General features: G+C 38.6%; 1 protein-coding gene across 5 annotated transcripts in view; it reads right to left on the bottom strand.

Moving 5' to 3' along the window:
* LOC126922371 (putative polypeptide N-acetylgalactosaminyltransferase 9) overlaps nt 1–18,478 on the bottom strand; it is a 294,734-nt gene that overhangs the window by 71,789 nt on the left and 204,467 nt on the right. For all 5 annotated transcript variants that reach the window (XM_050734913.1, XM_050734912.1, XM_050734909.1 and 2 more), the window contains 2 exons: nt 16,621–17,342; nt 13,896–14,094 (listed from right to left, as the gene is read on the bottom strand). In XM_050734913.1, the coding sequence (XP_050590870.1) occupies nt 13,896–14,094; nt 16,621–16,867 (446 nt within the window). In that variant the 5' untranslated portion in view covers nt 16,868–17,342. The remainder of the gene's footprint in view (nt 1–13,895; nt 14,095–16,620; nt 17,343–18,478) is intronic.

Here is an 18,478-nt window from a genome sequence, read left to right as displayed (position 1 = left end):
GATTGCACGGAACCAGTTTGCGGTTTATATTTATGCGTTTACATGAAATCGACTGTAAGTCAGCTCAATTTTGTGCATGGTAAACCCACAGCGAACGAGTAACAGGAAATACAAAAGCAGCTTACACGAGCTTAAAGTGATTGAACTGCAACATACGAGAAATAAACGGCGTAGGATTTCCGTGCAGTAGATAAGCTCGGCGTTGGTCAGACAACGCCAGCTTTCATGGATACGTTTTTTTTAATTAAATGCAGAGACACGCATCGACTTATTGGAGTACGATTACTCGATTAGATTTCTCTGTGACTTAAAATTATACATAAAGCACCTAATTTCGCATGAAAAAAAGAGTTCGTCTAATTATAATTTTTTCGATTCTCAATTTGAAATATCGCTTTATAGGTTATCCACTAGAGTTCAGATTCAGTTAGGTTTATTCTTAGTTGCTGTATCCTGGCATTTAGTCAGAAACGAATCGTATTATTAATAAATCACGAAATCAATATCAATATTTCCAAAATATAAAATAACTAGTGCTATATTGTATAAATAAAAAAACACAGTCCGATTCTATGACGAAAAAGCAATAAAGAATGATTCGATTAACAAACGTAGTCCCATTTGTCTCCAATCAACGAAATTACTAGAAAAAAAACTCGACGAAATATCGCCTGAAGTCACAATGTGAAATACGACGGACGAAATGATGAACATGATGAAAATTCCAATCCCCAAAAACTAGCCCCGTGAAAATCAGCCTTATAAATCTACCAGTTGCGATGGGACAATTGTGTCAGCGAAGTAAATGAACCATAGAGAATAGATTACACGTTGCACGTGTAACGGCATATGTACTAAACAACACGTTAACGAGAACGCTAATTTTTTCGCGTATTTGTCTCGCGTGGTATACTCGCGCGCCAATTCTTCAAGTACGAAATGGCGCGGTTCCCGGAAATTTCACTCCATCTACTATTTGTACGAATTTTACGATTGCCAACCTGCCCACTAGCTTTGCTATACTAAATCCTTGTATATTGTATGGGGTGGGAAATGTATGATGGATTTGAACAAACAAGTTTTGGAAGAGCATTGTACAGTAAAATTCTGGGATTTGAGTGTCAAAACGATTAAAACATAATTTTTCTTTTCAGAATTTACATTAAATCCTTCGCGAAATAAAAAGTTTGAACTTTTTCAAAAAAGAAAATCTCAAGCGATATATATCGACATTTCTAAATCTAGCCGATAACTATAAAAAGTATTCGAGTAAAAATATTTATTGTACTACTATTATTCTACTACTACTAAAGGTGACAAATTAATGAAAATTTGAAGTGTAAATAACTGTAAAATGTAAAAATCGCGTAACACAAGGCAAACGAGTTATTAGTTTCGAGAGAGAAAAATTGTATCCGAATTAACGAAAAACCAATTTTGTTCGATTCCGATACGGTAGTCCACTTTGGAGGGAAAGTACATGTAATAAGAGATGGCCAATACAAGATCGAACCGTAACAAGTTTCCAAATAACAGTATCAAGGTTCGGTCCGTGAAATCTTCCCGGGTCAGCAGAAAGAATCGTAATAAAATCGATGTCGAGTAGTTTCCATTTCTCTGACAAACTTTCTATCCCTCATTGCCTCCGGAAATCTAATTTCCGCCGATAGAATTCTGCCTACGATTCATTTAAATAGAAACACCAATGGAATGAATTATTTCCAATTATTCTTTCACCCTTGTTCCAGAGAAAATTGCGAACATCCGTCTGACAGTACTGACATTTTAGAATTAAGTGCTTCGATACCTCTATTATCGTAACATTTCGGGATTTGCTACTTAGCCAGTTAGTTTCGTTACACATTCGAATGCATCGTTTTTTCTTTTGCAAATATGAAATTATACGTAAAAGTATTGAATATTTTTACTATTGAGTTATTTAATACTATTATCGGAACTAGAAGAATACGAGACTAATTCACAATCTTTCTTAGAACTTTTTGTAAATTTCTTAGCGATTTGAATGATAAGATTATAAAAATTGATGGTAACTATAAGTCATTTTATACGTCACGTAAATTGTATATTTACCAGATCGTCGAAAATCTATCCGGAGAAGTTTCACTCGTTAACCGCTTTACATTTCCAGATTGGGAACGAATCGAAGGAGGGAAGAGGTCGAGATCGATGTTCATAACAGAATTTACTCTGGTTTTTAAGCGAGGTTCGTCCAGCGACCCGATAAAAGCTACGTAAATACAGATGCAAGCTAGAGCTCGCTGCATGCTTCCACTTCGCTTGCAAGCCGCGCTTCCAGCATCGACCCGCCTACCATAGGTAATACATAGTTCCGCATAGTGTAAGCCGCGGTGCGTGCGAAACTAGCGTAATTAATATTTACGCTACGTTACGTCGAAGACCGCAAGATAAATCTTTGCAGATTCGTAAACATGGGGATGCTTACGAATTGTACTTGCTAGAAACTTTTGTTGCATCGTCAAACCGATAAACTAAACAAGATAAAGTCACGTTGTGAGTTCAGATCGACGAAATTTCAGACGAAATGAGCGAAATAATTGTAAGAAGAAATCGAAATTATGAAATTATTCATATTTGTAATTGTAGGTGATTTCGAGAAGTTTAAGACGTTTCTGAAGTTGGGATTTTTAGATCAACGATTACCACACCGAGAATGTTGTAAAATAGGAAGTGACTCGAGATCGTTGTTGGGCAAAAAATTCTGATTTTAATGAAACAACTTAGAAGTTGAAAGAACAATGCTTTGTCGATTCCTTCGTTCCTTAATGCTCGGACATCTGTAGGTTTTATGAATAACTCGAGTGCTTAAGAGGATTTACAATTTCGAAAGGGATAATCCTCTTGATGGGAAGTTTCACGAGAAGACAATTCAAGAATAAAGGGAATCAAGAATGAAATAAAATAAAAAAATGCAATAAGAATAAAATACCTTTGTAAGTGACGTCGTTTCAGAGAAGCAATTTTATAGGTCTTTCATATGATATCGTAATTTAATAATCCATTGTAAAATGCAAAGAACTGAATGAACCAACCGTCGGACCCTTCATAGACCAATTATAATTATAAAACCAACCCTTATCCTTCCTTAAAGAAAAAATTTAAAAAATTTCCCTTCGATTCAATAGCGAATCAGATTTTTCTTTCGAGTTCAGCAGTGACGGATCGATTCCAGTGTTACAAACGAATCATTAGGATCGCCAAAACTTATTCAGAGAAAGGAAGGTCAGAAACGACGGTGGCTACCGGATTTCTGGTTTTCAGAGTAGACTCTCACGTGGTCTATTCGAGGATATATCTTCACAGATACGGAACGCAGTGGCCATTTTCACGAGTGTTGGCAAACATCTAGACTATTCTAGACGGAAGGGACCAGGGACCCGGAGGAAGTAGAATGAGCTACAATAGGACCCAGCGAATGGATTTCCATGCTGCATACAATGGGACGCACGCGGCGATCGTTATGCATTCGCGGTGCGATTTGGCCGCCATGCCAACTTATTTCTTCCGGCCACCAACTGTTCGAAAGCTTCTCCTCAGGATGGAGGTTCGCTGTCTCTCGCCCTTTTTGTGGCTTGACAGCGTGCTTTGAGAAAATTTTTACGTCTGATACTTAGTTGGTGATATTACGAACATATAATAGTTAAGACATAACGAATTAGATGTTTTATCGTTAATGATGCTCGATGTTTAGCTATTTGTCGTGTCAAATATTTTCAAGTTGTTTAATTTTTATCTTAGAAGTTTCTCAAATTCTATTCGAACGTCTGTTGTTGATTTCGTTGTTGTGTTAGAAAATTATACTCTTGTTATCTTTCCTCTTATTTCTATATCCATAAACATGTATTGTATAATCAATATGATACTCGAGTAAGATAAGTAATTTAAAACATGATCGCAAATTTAATTTTATTAAACAGCAAATGTAAATGAAAGGTATTGATAAACGCGTTCTTGACGAGATTCATTACGTTATATTTCTGCATAAACCGAAGGATTGAAACACACCAATTCCAGCAATTTAAACTGATGCAAGATCGTCCTCCGTCCAATTACGGCGGACCATATGGAATTTACGAAGACAGCTTATTAAATTAATTTTATAAAATAAACTACAAAACGGAGATAAAACTGAGGCTATAATGAATTATTAAATAATACGTACGATAATGAATAAATTTGCTTCCGATCGTGTTTATCAATCGACATCTACTGTTGATTAAATTACATATACGTAGAATTGTTTAACGAGTATAATTTATTCAGAACATGAAAATAATTTTTTCAGTTCAAGTGAATTTCGAATCTCTTTCGAAGCTTCCTGCAACTATTTTTGAAGTTATGCAAACTTTGGGAACTTTTCTAAAATTCCTCTGTCTTTAAACTCCTCTTTCTCGTAGACTTTTTCCAAATCCTAATATTCTAACAAACTTTTCTACAGTTCCTAGATCTTTTTTCTATCACCTACCTATAATACTTCGAAACTGTTACAAAGGTCTCACAAATTTTGCTTACACCTTTACCGAACTTGTCCACATATTTCCAAACTCTTTTCAACTCCTATCGTCACCAACATGCTCTCAAACTTTCATCAAGAATTTTTCAAAATTTCCTCATACTTTCCTCCTGTCAAAAATTTACTTCCCAAAATTTACTTTACTTCTGCGTCATTTTCAAAATTTCACAGAAACTCGACATCTCCATAAACTCTGATAATATCAATACCAAAACCGAATGAACTCGCAGAACGCAGATTAAGATTTATTGCTTATTTGTACAGTTTTCGATTCGTCCAAGAATTAAATTACGGATGTCATTTCGCGCAATGAAAATTCGAGCTTCGCGAATCGATGCTCAACAAAAGTACACTCCATTCGATATAACTGTGTGTTTGAGTTTGCCACGCTGTGTCTCGATTGAGAACTGAGAGTCGCGATTGCTCCTCGCAAATAATTCCGCGCCGTTTGTGCGTTTCGGCTTTTGCTTTATTTAGAGCCACCCTGTTTGAATTTTCGTTCAACGTTCAAACGGATGGGTTTCATCTTTGCCGTGCTTGCTCGCTCGTTCGAATATTGTACCCCGCATTCCAAAGATAATATCTTTCGGACCGATATTCCACGTAGTCCTGTCTCGTTCGAGGCATTCTACGCTACATCGTAAACTTTGATTTCGTTTTGCCCAGTTGCTGTTCTGTTGAATGCCTTGTTCTAGACTCTAAGACGTTGTTCCGCATTTGAAAAATCTGACAAGATTCTGGGATACCTGTCAAACGTCTCCACGATAACGTACAATCGTTCGTTAAGTCGAACGCTTTGATAAATGAAACTGTTCTGGAATTAATCGTAAAGCTATTTAATTAATCGTAAAACTCAAATAAATTTGAACAAAATCTCTAAAAAAAAAGTAAATTTGAATTTATTCGATAAATTTCGAACTTGAAGTTACGTGCCTGCAATTTTTACAAGCAAAGTTGTTGATTTCGAGTAGCTTCGATTCCCAAAATCTCGTTTAAAACATCACTGACTTTTCACTTTCTTTTACGTATCGTTCTGCTAAATTAACATTACCTAATCGTTCGATATTACTAAAACTTCGATTCTAAGCAGCCGAAATAAACAAATTATTAGAACTTATTCTTCCCTAATTTCTGTCTTCTACCTTCGAATTAAGTCAAAATATCTGAACAATGAAAATCTTCAGAAATCAATCATTCCTGCTCGTTATTCGTATATTGAGCGTTAATCACGTTAGCACGTTAATCTACACGCTTCATTTTATTATAACGCTTAACGAATGCTTAAGAAGTAAAAAAGTTTGTGAAAGAAAATCTAACCGGAAAACATTTCCTTTGATAGAGTTCTGGCAAAGGAACTCGATTCAGAAAGGAAACCCGACACGGTCAGAGTCAGCGATATATTAAATGACAGCCGGTCAGGGAAACGGGCTTCGATCTATCGTTTTGCATACGAGAGCGATTTGGTCTCCTCGCCCACTTATTTCTTCCGGTCGTGACTGGTTTCTCTTCGACCGGCTAAAATTGCTTTTCTATTTTCCGAGTAACTCATTATCTCGGCAATATATGTACATTTCAGCATTTTGCTCCAGCTATCTTTACCAAAAGCGTGCCTTTTTAAAATGCAATAACTCGCGCGTGCAGAACGAACGCAAACGATGACCTCAAAGTAACGAATTCAACGTTGCTAATCTTCGGCTTCATTTACATCGCTTATTATTCGCGATCAAAGGATAATAAAGCGGAAATAAATTAGCGAAGATGCTGGAGAATAGAATAGAAGAGAGATGTATAGTTCCTTTTACATGTTATAACATTCTTCTTTATCTATTACTATGTTTCAAAAGATTTCTACAAAAATACACAAATAAAGGCACTGTGTGTCTGCAAGATATCGAAAGTAAAATTTAGAACGTCATGAAAATTGATTCCCAACTACGCTCAACGAGATCGATTGCCATCCCATTACCTGCACAAAAAACAAGAGTACCCCGATTCAATTAACTTTACGATATAAAAAGTCTTCCTCTAAATTAGATTTGTAACACATGTACATAAGTTTTTTATATGTTTTAGAGTTAGACGTATGTTTTCTAATCCCTTCGGAATTTTCATAAGACCTTTGCACGATATTATGACATTACTACATTAGTATATATCCTTACTACACACGTTTACATTCAAATGTTTTCATCGAAAGAGGAAAGAAGAAAAATAATTTGGAGAAAACGAGGAAGAAAGAGTTTCGCGTCCGAAGATCGAAGAGCCTCGAGGACACTCGGTCTTCCACCTTGTAGAGTCAAGAAAAACTCACCTCCTCACGGGTCGCTCTTAAATAACCTACTCAATTATTTATTTCTGGGTTTCTCCAGTCCGGCAGCGGCCATCTCCTACCATTTGTGAGATCCTCCTTTTGTTCTCGGCAACGAGCAACCGGCCGTGCACGTAATTTAGTCCCGGCGAGACGTATACCAGGGGATAGGTGGAAAAAGCGTAATGAAAAAGTATGCGGCAGAGCTGGCGGCCTGCAGCAACCGGCCGATTTCCGGCCCGCGAAACGTCGAGACGCCGATATTTTTCAATTACCAAGCGGCCGACGTACAGTTTATTTAGTTTGCGTACGATCGTACATGCTCTCGAATGAAAACAGCGACGTCAGAGCTGATCCAACCGTTGAAAAACACGTGTAACTTTGAAACATATTATCGTTCGCTGCGTTTTCTGCTATACAATGCAGCTCGTTTGTTTTTTTCTTTTCGTGTACTTTCTTTTCTAATGAATATGCAGTTAGCAAGAGTAGAATAATACATTGAAGAAAAAAAGGAGAAATACATACAGAGGACAATTGTACAGTAGCAACTGGAACACAATGCGAACCAAAATTTGTTGTTGCTTTTTTTAACCAGATATTAGCATTTTACTTAAATAAACAAACAAACATAACAATTCTGTGTAACATATTTCGAAACCGTGCTATTTATTCCATTGTTTTCGCTGTTCTGACACGTACGCTGTTCTGTTCAAAACGTACACATTGATATTTCGAACGAAAAAAGTTCTTTTCTAGATTTTGTTTTTCGGATAAGGAAATGATCTTTCTCTATTGTGTATTCTAGTCTATTAAGCGTAATTACCAATCCAGTTTTGCGACTTCCTTCGTATATTATTGTATATATTGTAATCCAAAACGTTTCCACGTGTTTGTTACCCATTACCGACTAACAAAAGTCGTCCATCATTACAGATCAGATTGTTTTTATCTTTGAGTTCAATATATTGACAACTGCAATTAAATTAAGGGAGGTTCAGCTAATTTTTCTCTTAGCTTTTCCGCAGGAAAATATCTAAAATTTCAAAGCAGAAAGAAGAGAAATGGTCAGAAGCCACATGAATGCTACTTTGAAGTTACTCCTGGAAAATAAAATGATCGAGAGAGAGAGGCCGCAAAGGCTTTCAAGGTTCTAAACACTGGGCATGCGTCGAATGAACAGACTCTCCCCTAGCTGAGAACAATTTAGATTAAGATGTTTGTATTACAGTAAGATGCTTTGCGAGAAACGAACAATGTTGGTTGAGTTGTTACGTGAATACATTAATCCGCATAATTGATACTCTTAATATTTTTTTTTTTTTTTATATTCGCGAAACGTAAAGGATATTACATTTTTCTCTCGTACTCGGTTCCATTTTTATCCATTTAAATTTTTACAACCGCAATGAAAGCGACTCTCGAACAGGGTAGCAGAAAATTGCGCATAAAGCCGGAGTCTTGACGGAATTATTGGCCTAATGTCGCAAAATGGAGAGTAAAAGAAGGATCATCTGCCTGCATTAAACAACGCTAACAACCGCTTCGCAACGATAACTTGCAACAGTGGAACACGAAGTACATAGGTCCTCGCGTAACAGACTCGAGAATTACGGTACGAACAATAAAAACTGTTCTTAGCAATGGCGAAATTACTGCTGGACGAGTCGTGTTCATAACTTCTCGTTAACCGAGTCAGCCATCTCTTTCTTCCCTTTCTGTCCCTCTCTGGCTAAATCCGCGTGTATCATTGCCAATTTTCTTTTCTCGTTGCAACGTCGCAAGGTAAAGAGACGCGAGTCGACCTTAGAAAGAAAGAAGAAGGCAGAGAGAAAGAGAAAGATGTTGGTAATGGGACGAGCAACTTGTCATTCAAGAGAGAAAGCCTGGATGGCAAGCTCTACGCGATCCTATCACATGGCTGTAGTAATAAACAATTCCGAGAGTGGTAAACGTTATGAAACTCGAGTGAAGAAGATTGCTTTCGGTTGTCGCATCGCGTAAACGATGAATATAATCGTAACTTTGATTATAACGTAAAGGTACTGAATATTACACTTTTATGCTGATGCAAGGCTATTTGAAGATTGAAGAAGGTTTAAGCTTTCGAGGGAAAAATTCAGAAAAAGTTTGAAAGCTTCGAGTTTTACGATAGACAGATAAAATGAAAATTTTACTTTTACAGTCGCAATATCTAAACCTTCCTTCTCTCTTTACGCCTCGGAAAATTTGAGGAATCTAATACGACAAAGGCGTAGAATCGTACGATGGTGTATAATTGAAACAAGCAAAATGACACGATGCCCCTATCTACGCGAAGCGCGAAACAGATTCCAATTCTTCATTATTAGACATTGAAAGAAAAAGTTAATCTTGTAAAAGCGCCCACTTCGCAAAAACTTCGCTTATCTCCTATCAATTATGATTGCATTAATTAGTAGAAGATCTCGAGAAAGTGTCTGATTAAATTAAGCACGACTTCGAGTCAATTGTTTCACGGTGCAATTTCAATGAAAGTTTCGCGCCTTGTACTCTATTGTAATCGAATAATACCAACGAACATCTACGTTTTCTATGCGTCGATCGAACGATATTAATTGGCCGAGGAAAGAAAGAGGAGTTAAGAAAATAAGAAGAAATAAATCGTAATTTCATTTGAACTCATCCTCTCGTGACGATTCGCGGCTTGGTCTTTTTCAGCAGAAAATTCCATGTTTCTTTCTGGCCACCTCGCATATTTCTACTGTACTGCGGCAACCGCTGTTCGCTTGGCACGATGTAATTGAAATTAAAAAAAAAAAAAGAGGAAAGAGAAAAGAGAGAGCGAGAGATACAGAACGAAAGAACGACGCGAGAAGATGGAACGAGTGGTAGGGAAATTCGCAATTTTCTAGACGAACTCGCGTTTATTCCACGCTACGTCGAAACGTATATTGAAATTCAAAACAGTCGCGGCCATGAAACGAGTTTGTATAGATATCACGTAATTAACTATGGTATGTCGGTTTCGAGTTTTTGTCCGTTGTTCGTTTCTGCGTGAATTCCTTCGCTTGTTTTCGCGGTAACTGGTTCGAAGAATGCTTGCATTCTGTATTTATATAAACGAAGTCCCTACACAGTGGAAATGTTTATTGGATTTAAATTTTTAATTTCCGATGTGGCGTTTCTTTCATAGTTGACTATTGCGTTAATTATGAATGCAATTATGTTATTCAATTTATATTGAATTTGTTTGTTACAGTATGGAAACGAGGTATTATTCCGATTACCATACCGATTCCGCTTTATTAATTTTTAATTTAATTTAATGTCGCCACGGACATGTACGGTTGTCTACATAAGTGATCAAACACTCTTTAAAACAGAGTATCTTTTTTGAAATTGAAACAAACGGCTGAGTTTTTTTTTGACAATTTACAAGTTGCAAAATGATGAGTAAAAATGTTTTAAAAAGGTCTCTCGCGTTATCTGGTAAACTAATCCTTCTAACTTCTCAGAAAGAAACTCAAGTCGCTTGGTCTAATTTGTAAAAAGCTATTTTGCTCTTAAAGACGCTCGATCGGTTATGCGAGTAACTGCAAATCGTAGACGCGAGCTCACCAATAAAAAAATTTCTCCACCTTTCCATTTTTCTTCAAATATTCGAAAATTCCTCAGGGAACTGGCTATTCCACGATGGAAAGTCACTCGTATCGATTTTTAAGGCTTCGTCGCCGCTCCTTTTCCGAACACTCGTACGTTTTATTTACGAAAAGACCCTTTCGAGTTTGTTTTGCATAATTGAGGGAGTTGCTGGAGGAGCAGCGATAAACCCGTGTCCCGATGACGAAGCGGGGATTCGTCTTTGAACCTTAGCCGAGCCGTGAAATCAATTAAACGATCTGTTACAGATAAACTTTCTCTTCCTGTGACTTAATGAATATGTCGGTAGCTAGCTGATTGAATATTCACGAATCGTGCGGTCGCGGAAACGGGACCTTTTCAGGTGAATTTGTTCATTAATCGAGGTCGAGGTTGAATACATTTCGCTAGGTAGAAAGTATCGATGAGTGATAAGGGAGAGCATGCAAATCTTTAAATTATCACGCTTCCAAATTTTTTGATCTTTCGACTCGCAAATCTCTAAATTTATTAATTTTCAGTCACTCGAATCTTAAAATCCCTGAATCCTCAAATTTTCAATTTTTTCATTCAGCAACATTGAAACATTTAAACCGTGAAAACCTTCGTTTAAAAATAAAACGCGTTTCCTTCATGACCTAACCCAAAAAGAGAATAAGCAAAATGTTGCTGTGAAAATCCCTTGCTACATTATGTACCCTAACCCACGCGAATGCTCAGTCTCATAAAACACAGAACACCGTATCTACCCTCGTTTCACCGCACGCTTCCAACTTCCCATCCCATATTACACTCCAAAAACCACGTTCTAGCACTTCACGGTCTCCAACCAAAAAACTTGGCTTCGTCAAAATTTCATCGACTCGCTAATCGAGGTGGAACATTAGCGCGACCGTCGATTGGCTTAACGGTATGCAACGGGCTGCAAATCAGGGCCACCTGTTCGCTGACAGCAGCGTACTCTCTTCGTTACTTCTCTTTGAAACCGTTTGGCTTAGTTCGAGGCAGCGGTGTCCTGCGCCAATGGTCGTTCGCGAACTTCGCCCACGTGTCCTGATAATGTCGGTTAATATCATGTAAATTGTAATTAATATTCATGGAGTTAATTCGCCGCTGCCTGCGAGCACCGCCACGAGCCACCCAACTTTTACCGAGAATTTACGATCGCCGCGGAACATATTTCGGTAGGGGACCCCACCGGTTCTGATCGTCGCGCAGATAAACCTACGTACCCAGTAGGCTCCCTGCTTTGCAAAATAAATCGTCCGGTCGAGTTACGAGATTTATGGCGGAATTATGAAGAACGATCCCACACGACGCTTCGTGGAATCCACTTCGAAAGCGATAAATCGCCCGGTGCTTTTTGATGTTTCGTCAAATCTCGATATAGAGGATTCTATACCTTTCCGACTGTGATGTACGGATCTCACGTGCCACGAGGACGTTTCCTGTTCGCCGATTGACGCCCCGATATTATGGAAAGGGAACTGTTTCGCTATAGATACGCGTCTAAACCTTCCTTCCCTATCTTTTATTTCCTTTTCTCGAATTTCTCTCTCTTTTAATTTCTAAGATGTCTTTCGAGTAATTTAATAGCTCTTGTGTTAGATTATTATCTATCAGATTGTATTTTATAGTGGCTTTTTCATATCGAAGAGGCGGAGATAAGTGATTTTTACGCGTCTTATATTAATTTTGGAAATAAAAAGTCGGCTGTTTTTAAACCGCGCGGTTCGTCTCACAAATTAATTTAGCATCCAATAAAATAAATTTCGCTTAGGATCGCGTTCAATTGAATCTCCAAATAATCATTCGTCTCGGTTATCGTCTCATTACGTGCTTCTATGCGACAAATTAGTCAGCAAATTACAATTACGATTCACTTAAACTTGCAATCTATGTCGTTCGTTCAGCTGCGTCTCTGAAAATGCTTTCCACGCGCCAACGAATAAGTAATTCTCGCAATTTGTTAACAAGAAGTTGCAATAACGTCTCGTTACGAGGACGTCTCGAAACATACAAATGGGCAGGAGAAGGCTACCATCTTTTCCTCGGAACGCGAATAAGGCGCGACGTACATGTACTTTCCTTTTATTACGTTATTCAACCCCCGAAAAACCTTGGAGAATTCTTTTCGTATTTCATTCGGACCGTCGCGTAGGAGAAAACTTTGCGCAGTGGTAAAATACGATGTCTGACATAGCTCGAACTAAAACGTATTGCTGGCTAATTTAATTAAATAATAACGAAGGAACAACTTTAATCCCGTTGCGTTCGTCCGCGCTAAATTATCTCGTGTTTTCCGAGATTCCCTCGACTGGCACCGTGCTCCTTTGGGATACGACTGTAATTTTAAGATCCGTTGAAATATTAAGGAAACGAAAACTCTGTTGGCCCGACTTGTCCGCCAAGAATTCAACAATAATACGTCGTTGAAGTTAATTCTATTATCGGATTATTTTCCTCGAGGTTCTATCGGATGTAATTTGTTATTTAATTTCGGAATTTATATCTTACTGCATCTTCCCACTGTCCTCACTGTCAACCGATTATACGCTTGTTGTTAGTGAATTAAAAAATGGAAAAATAATTCCACGCGGTGAAATTAATAGTATGTGAAAATTATATTGTTTGCGGCAATTATGAACGTATTTCCGTGATCACATGAAGTCTTAGAGCTCGATATTTATAGCATCTCCGATATTATCTTTTAAGCGGATCAATTCTGTTATTGTTTGTTATTGTCAAGAGACGGAATTCTTAAATGAGAAGAGATTCTTTCTATAAGGAAAATTCTTTCAAGAAGCGAAAGCGTAAGAAGCGAAGACTTCGAAAGATCTTCACTAAGATGTCACAAGGACGTTTCGTTCCGGAATTAAAAACGCTAAACCTTACCTAACCAAAATATAACTAAATCTTCAAACAGCCTTTGTTTCTCAAATACAAATTAATATCCTAAATCTTTTTCATACCCTTACGAACAAACATAAAAGAGATCCTCTTTGGTTAATACACATCTCCCTGCCAGTCTATTAACATGTGATGTGACTAATTTCAATAAAATGTTATCGTCGATGTATTTATTGGATGTACACCGTCGCAAACTTTATGAGCCATTACAAAATATTATTCCTATAAATCTACGAAATTTACAGAATAACTTTTTCCTGTATTCTGCTCTATATCACGAAGACATGCAGTATTAAAAATCACTATAAAAAATTCAATCTGAATAAATTTCACTCGACGATAGTAAAATATATTGTACTACGATCCTCGGATATATACTAAAACACGGTATCGCTTCTTTCTGTAATTTCCAATATTTTTTATATTTTAACAAACGTATGAAATACACGTAACAAAAAATATTGCGAAGGTTGGAAGAAAATTAACATGCAGAATGGTTCGACTCACCATGGATCCCGGGGGTCAGGCAGTGTTCTATGAACGGAAATCAGGTCGCTAACGTACTGATTGAACGCGTTGTTTAGCCACCCGTCGTCGACGAGTTTTTTAGTTTCGGCAGTCAAATTCGTTGGCAAAATTACGGGTCTTCCCATCTCTCCAGGCGCGCTCGGATCTTGTTCCCGGGGAGCAACGAGCACACCGCCGCCTGAAAAACAAAGAAAACACGGTAAAATAATAATTCAACAAATAATTTTTTCCCGTTAGCTAGATGAGAACGAACTGCAGGTTCAAAACAAAGGTTTGTACTTTTAACAATTTTTTAAAAATTTCTACGACGTACTTCCTTTTAACTCCCATAAGCGTAGAAGAGAAAGTTTCATCTTACAAATTTTGAAATTAATACCGATTTGTTCTGCGTGGCTTTCGTGTGAAATTGTAATACCAGCTCTTGCAGATTCATGTTCTAAATGAGACTAATAACTCTGCGAGTAGTAATAATTCCGAAACTTGTCTGTAGCTCATTAACAAGATAAATTAATTCGTCCATTTCAGACAGCGTTCTCGGCATGAAATTTCTACCTCGATGTGGGGAAAGTGTCGCTAGTCAATTAATGAGAGAAATTACTTAAACTTTCCCTGCACATTGAAATCCAAATTTTACGCTAGAAAATCACACGTATCGCAACATATCTGTTATTTAATATAATACGATGATATACAATTACTCGATTCATTGATATCTTCAAGGAGACGGTCCATGACAATGAAAATAATCAGACAATCGATGTATCAAAAACACAACCAATAAAACTACGATACAATGAAACAACCCTTAACAATCTTAAACATATAAACAAATTTATTCCTCAAAAAAGAAAAAAAAAATGCGGTTGATACTTATCCCAGTACTTGGCTCGTTCGCGTCTCGTTCACCCATCGATTCCAAAACGAAATCATCCCCCAAGCGCAATTTCCAGTTCGCGCGAGTAACGACACACGGCAAAGAAAGGAAATACAAAAACGAGAGCAAAGGGGTTGGTCGATGCAGAAACGAGGGTAAGAAACGGAAGACGGTGTGAATTGAATTTTCAGAACGTATCTCGAGTCCGTGGCTGTCTCTTTCCCTAAGAGCTTTCCGGCACAAACTCGACTTTTATTTTTCTGCGTCATATTGGCAGCCAGGGCATCGGTAAAATGGCGGCAGTACGGGGCTCGAGAGTTCACCCAGTTTCTCCTCGCGCCGCCTTGCCCTCGTCCTGGAAATAATTTCATCCTGGCCGAGCGAGCCAGGCCCCGGTGTGCGCGATGCGGCAATAAAGAGCACGACAAATTGCTTTAGAGCGGCGTGCAGGCCGCTACGAACTTCGCCGCAGTGAAACTACCCTCGTGCATCAACCTCCCTCCCATCTTTTCCTTCGGCTCTCTTTCGAAATTCCGGTTGCAACCTTTTGTACGTCGGCCGTTCTTTGTTCCGACTGAATGCCGCCAAGGGACCCAGAAAAGATACAGCTCTTTTTATCCTCGAGTTATATTTGCGACGATAATTTCACGACGCAAGGAGGTAATACTAGCCAGATGGAGTTTGGTACGGATGACGGTGGATGGAAGATTCGATAGAAGACAGGAGGTGTCTAGGAAGAAACTAAGTATGTTTAAATATAAGACAGAAGAATATATGAAAGAAGAAAGGCGGGAAAGAAGAAGTGAAACTGTGAAGAGAAGGTTTGAGAAACGACAGGAACAGGAATTATGCGTGTACCAGTTTGGACGCTATGCATTGCCAAGCCTCTACGAAGATGAAGAGAAGATTCGTAGTAGCAGAGGAATAAACGATATCAGACATTGAAAACGAAGAATTGACGAAGGAACTATAGAATCGAGCGAAAGGGTGCGCGTTCGGTCAAGAATTATAGCCAATTTTGTTCATCATCGTGATACGCAATTAAAGGAGATAGAACCGATAGATATTTACGCACTAGTGGTATGTGTATGACGTTATCTTATGACGAGTATGACGATACTTAAACGGTTTCGCGACGCGTGAAGAGATTGACAGAGAGATAGCGATTTAACTGAACTCTTCCGAGGTATGACTGGATTTCTACTGAGGTACGATCGGAATTCTCCGAGATATGACTGAGATTCTCCGAGGTACGATTGAGATTCAGCCAAAAATGCGTTATTTCAGTATTCTTAATACCTTGTATCTTCCTTTCCATTGCGCATTGTAGTCTTGGAAGGCGACCGAGGTGTAGTGTTACCAGGGGATGTGCGTCGAGGTGATGGAACGCACACCCTTGTGGAATGTTCGAGAGGGCGCGAATCGTGTCGCGGAAACACGTAGTTTGAGACACGTAGAAGAGAAGTTAAGAACACACGTTATTCCAACTCCATTAAATTGCTCGTGTTAAATTGCTCTGAGTGGGCGGCGCTAACATTCGTAACGTTAAAATTCCATTTCTGAAAAATAGCGATTGAGTCGATCGTGGCGTAAACCTGGCCAGACGGAACCTTCCGTATATGGCGTTATAACACTCAACAGGAATCTGAAGGTTTGAAATTCCTCGCCAAACATTCCTCTTCTAAACCAAACCCTGACCTCCGTTCCACTCCATTAAACCCTTTATTTTTCCCTGATCACGCGCGCACCGAATTTCTCTTCTTATCTCAAAATAAAAAATAAATAAATCTCTTTTTCACCCCATCTTTGCATAAACAAGCGATTAATTACCTTGCTCCGGGCCGGCTTGAATCTTTGCCTTGGGCTGCGCGTTGAACGGCGTCTCTTTCCTGAGAGCCGCTGCTGCCGGTACGAAACCATTAGCCATTTGAGGCGCCGCGACGCCGGACGGTGCCAAGCCTTGTACAGCTGCGTTGGCACGGTCCTCCGTGTACAGGAGGAAGCACACGGTGACCCAGACCGCCGTGGCTAGAATGGCCACTTTCAACCACAGTGATCTCCTCCTGGGGAAACCCATGCTTGACTCTCAGTCTATGGACCTGGGCTTGTTTAGTATCCACAACTCTTCTTCGCCTGCTATACCTTCGTTGTTCGAGCACGGTTCGATTAAAGATCGCTGTTCAGCCGGCTCGAGAGGTCGCGTTACCTCAGCAACATTCTCTCACTCTGTTCTATCTTGTCTTCTCTCGAGTTTTCTTGGTTACGAAGAGCAGGGGTGGTTTCTTCTGACAGGTCGGTTTAATTGTTCGTTAACTCGGTGTAATGTTTATAGGAAGGTTTAATTAAAACAGAATATGATGAAGAGTTTCGTCGATCACGCTCCATCGACATGTGATATGCCTTGAACGAGGCAGAATCATCGCTGAGCCTCCATCTTGCTTTGATATGCTTTGTCAGTTTGGTCGATGTTTGTGGTCGTTCGATAGAGACGATATGAGTTGATATGTATGTTCTCTGGTTGGATTCCTTCTGATATCACCGCATAGTTTCACCTGAAACATAAAATAACAATTAATTAGTGGGATATTCGGAAGATTTAGGTTCGATCTGAAATATAGTTTAAACGTGAATCTTTGTTATAAATGGATCCGGATTATTCAGACGAAATATTAATTCCACAATTATTATTCGGTGAGGCTAGTGTGAAATATCGATTTCTCTGCGTGCAGTGAAATAGGAACGTATTAGGTCAGACATCTTAAGGAGGAAGCGAAGGCGGCGGTAATGGAATAGGAAACATGTTTGGCAAATAAAATAGTCTAGCAAAGAATAAAACACGATTCCGAGAAAGAACTGGGTATTTTGTTCGGTTCAACTTCCCGTTTTCCTGTGTTATTTAGTAATCGATTCCCTCTACAATTATCGGCCTTTCGTTACCCTGTCTTCATTTAACGTGGGAAACCTTAACGAGACGTTCGATCACGCAATTGTTCGCGTTCTCTCGCTACGTGTAAGATAGAATAATGCAATGAATAATCTTAATTAAATCGGAGAAAGTGAATGATAAGTATCTCTTTGAAAATTAGATCGTTTAACAAATTTTTCTTTACTCGCGATGCAATACGAATAAAATATCGTTCGGAAAGGAGATTGTACTGACAATTAAAAAATTATTCCCGATGTTTCAATTAAATACCGCGAATGAGCAAATCTCATCGGCCTGAACAACTATTTGAGTTTTTATATTTAATTGGAAGATAATTTACCGACAAGGTGAAATCCAATTTTAGAGTGAATTTCAATGATTTCTCACTTCGTACTTTCTGCAAATTCGATAAGCGATTTAACAGTGACGCGTCGTTAAAATAGCAAGTTTCAAGGGATTGATAAAGTATCCTCGAAACAGGGTTACGCAGTAGAACACGATAAGAAGTACAAACTCGATTAATCAGTCGTCTCACGTTGAAACTTTTATTAATTCAGTTAAAATCTGGCTGATGGAGAAACTTGCTTCCTTACGAACTTTCGACCTTAATTAACGCAAAAATCAGCAATTTGTATTTTCGAGGTTGGCGAAGGGGCGAGATAGGGTTGACGACAGATTAGAAAGACTTAATAGAACGTCTCGCATCGAAGAAGATTTACGACGACAAAACCGTGAACGCCACGAAATATTTACTAAAGACAT

This window comes from Bombus affinis, chromosome 12, assembly GCF_024516045.1.
Source record: "Bombus affinis isolate iyBomAffi1 chromosome 12, iyBomAffi1.2, whole genome shotgun sequence".
In the NCBI taxonomy this organism is placed as follows: domain Eukaryota; kingdom Metazoa; phylum Arthropoda; class Insecta; order Hymenoptera; family Apidae; genus Bombus; species Bombus affinis.
Note: the sequence above shows the minus strand (reverse complement) of the source record. Positions and strands in the feature narration are given on the sequence as shown.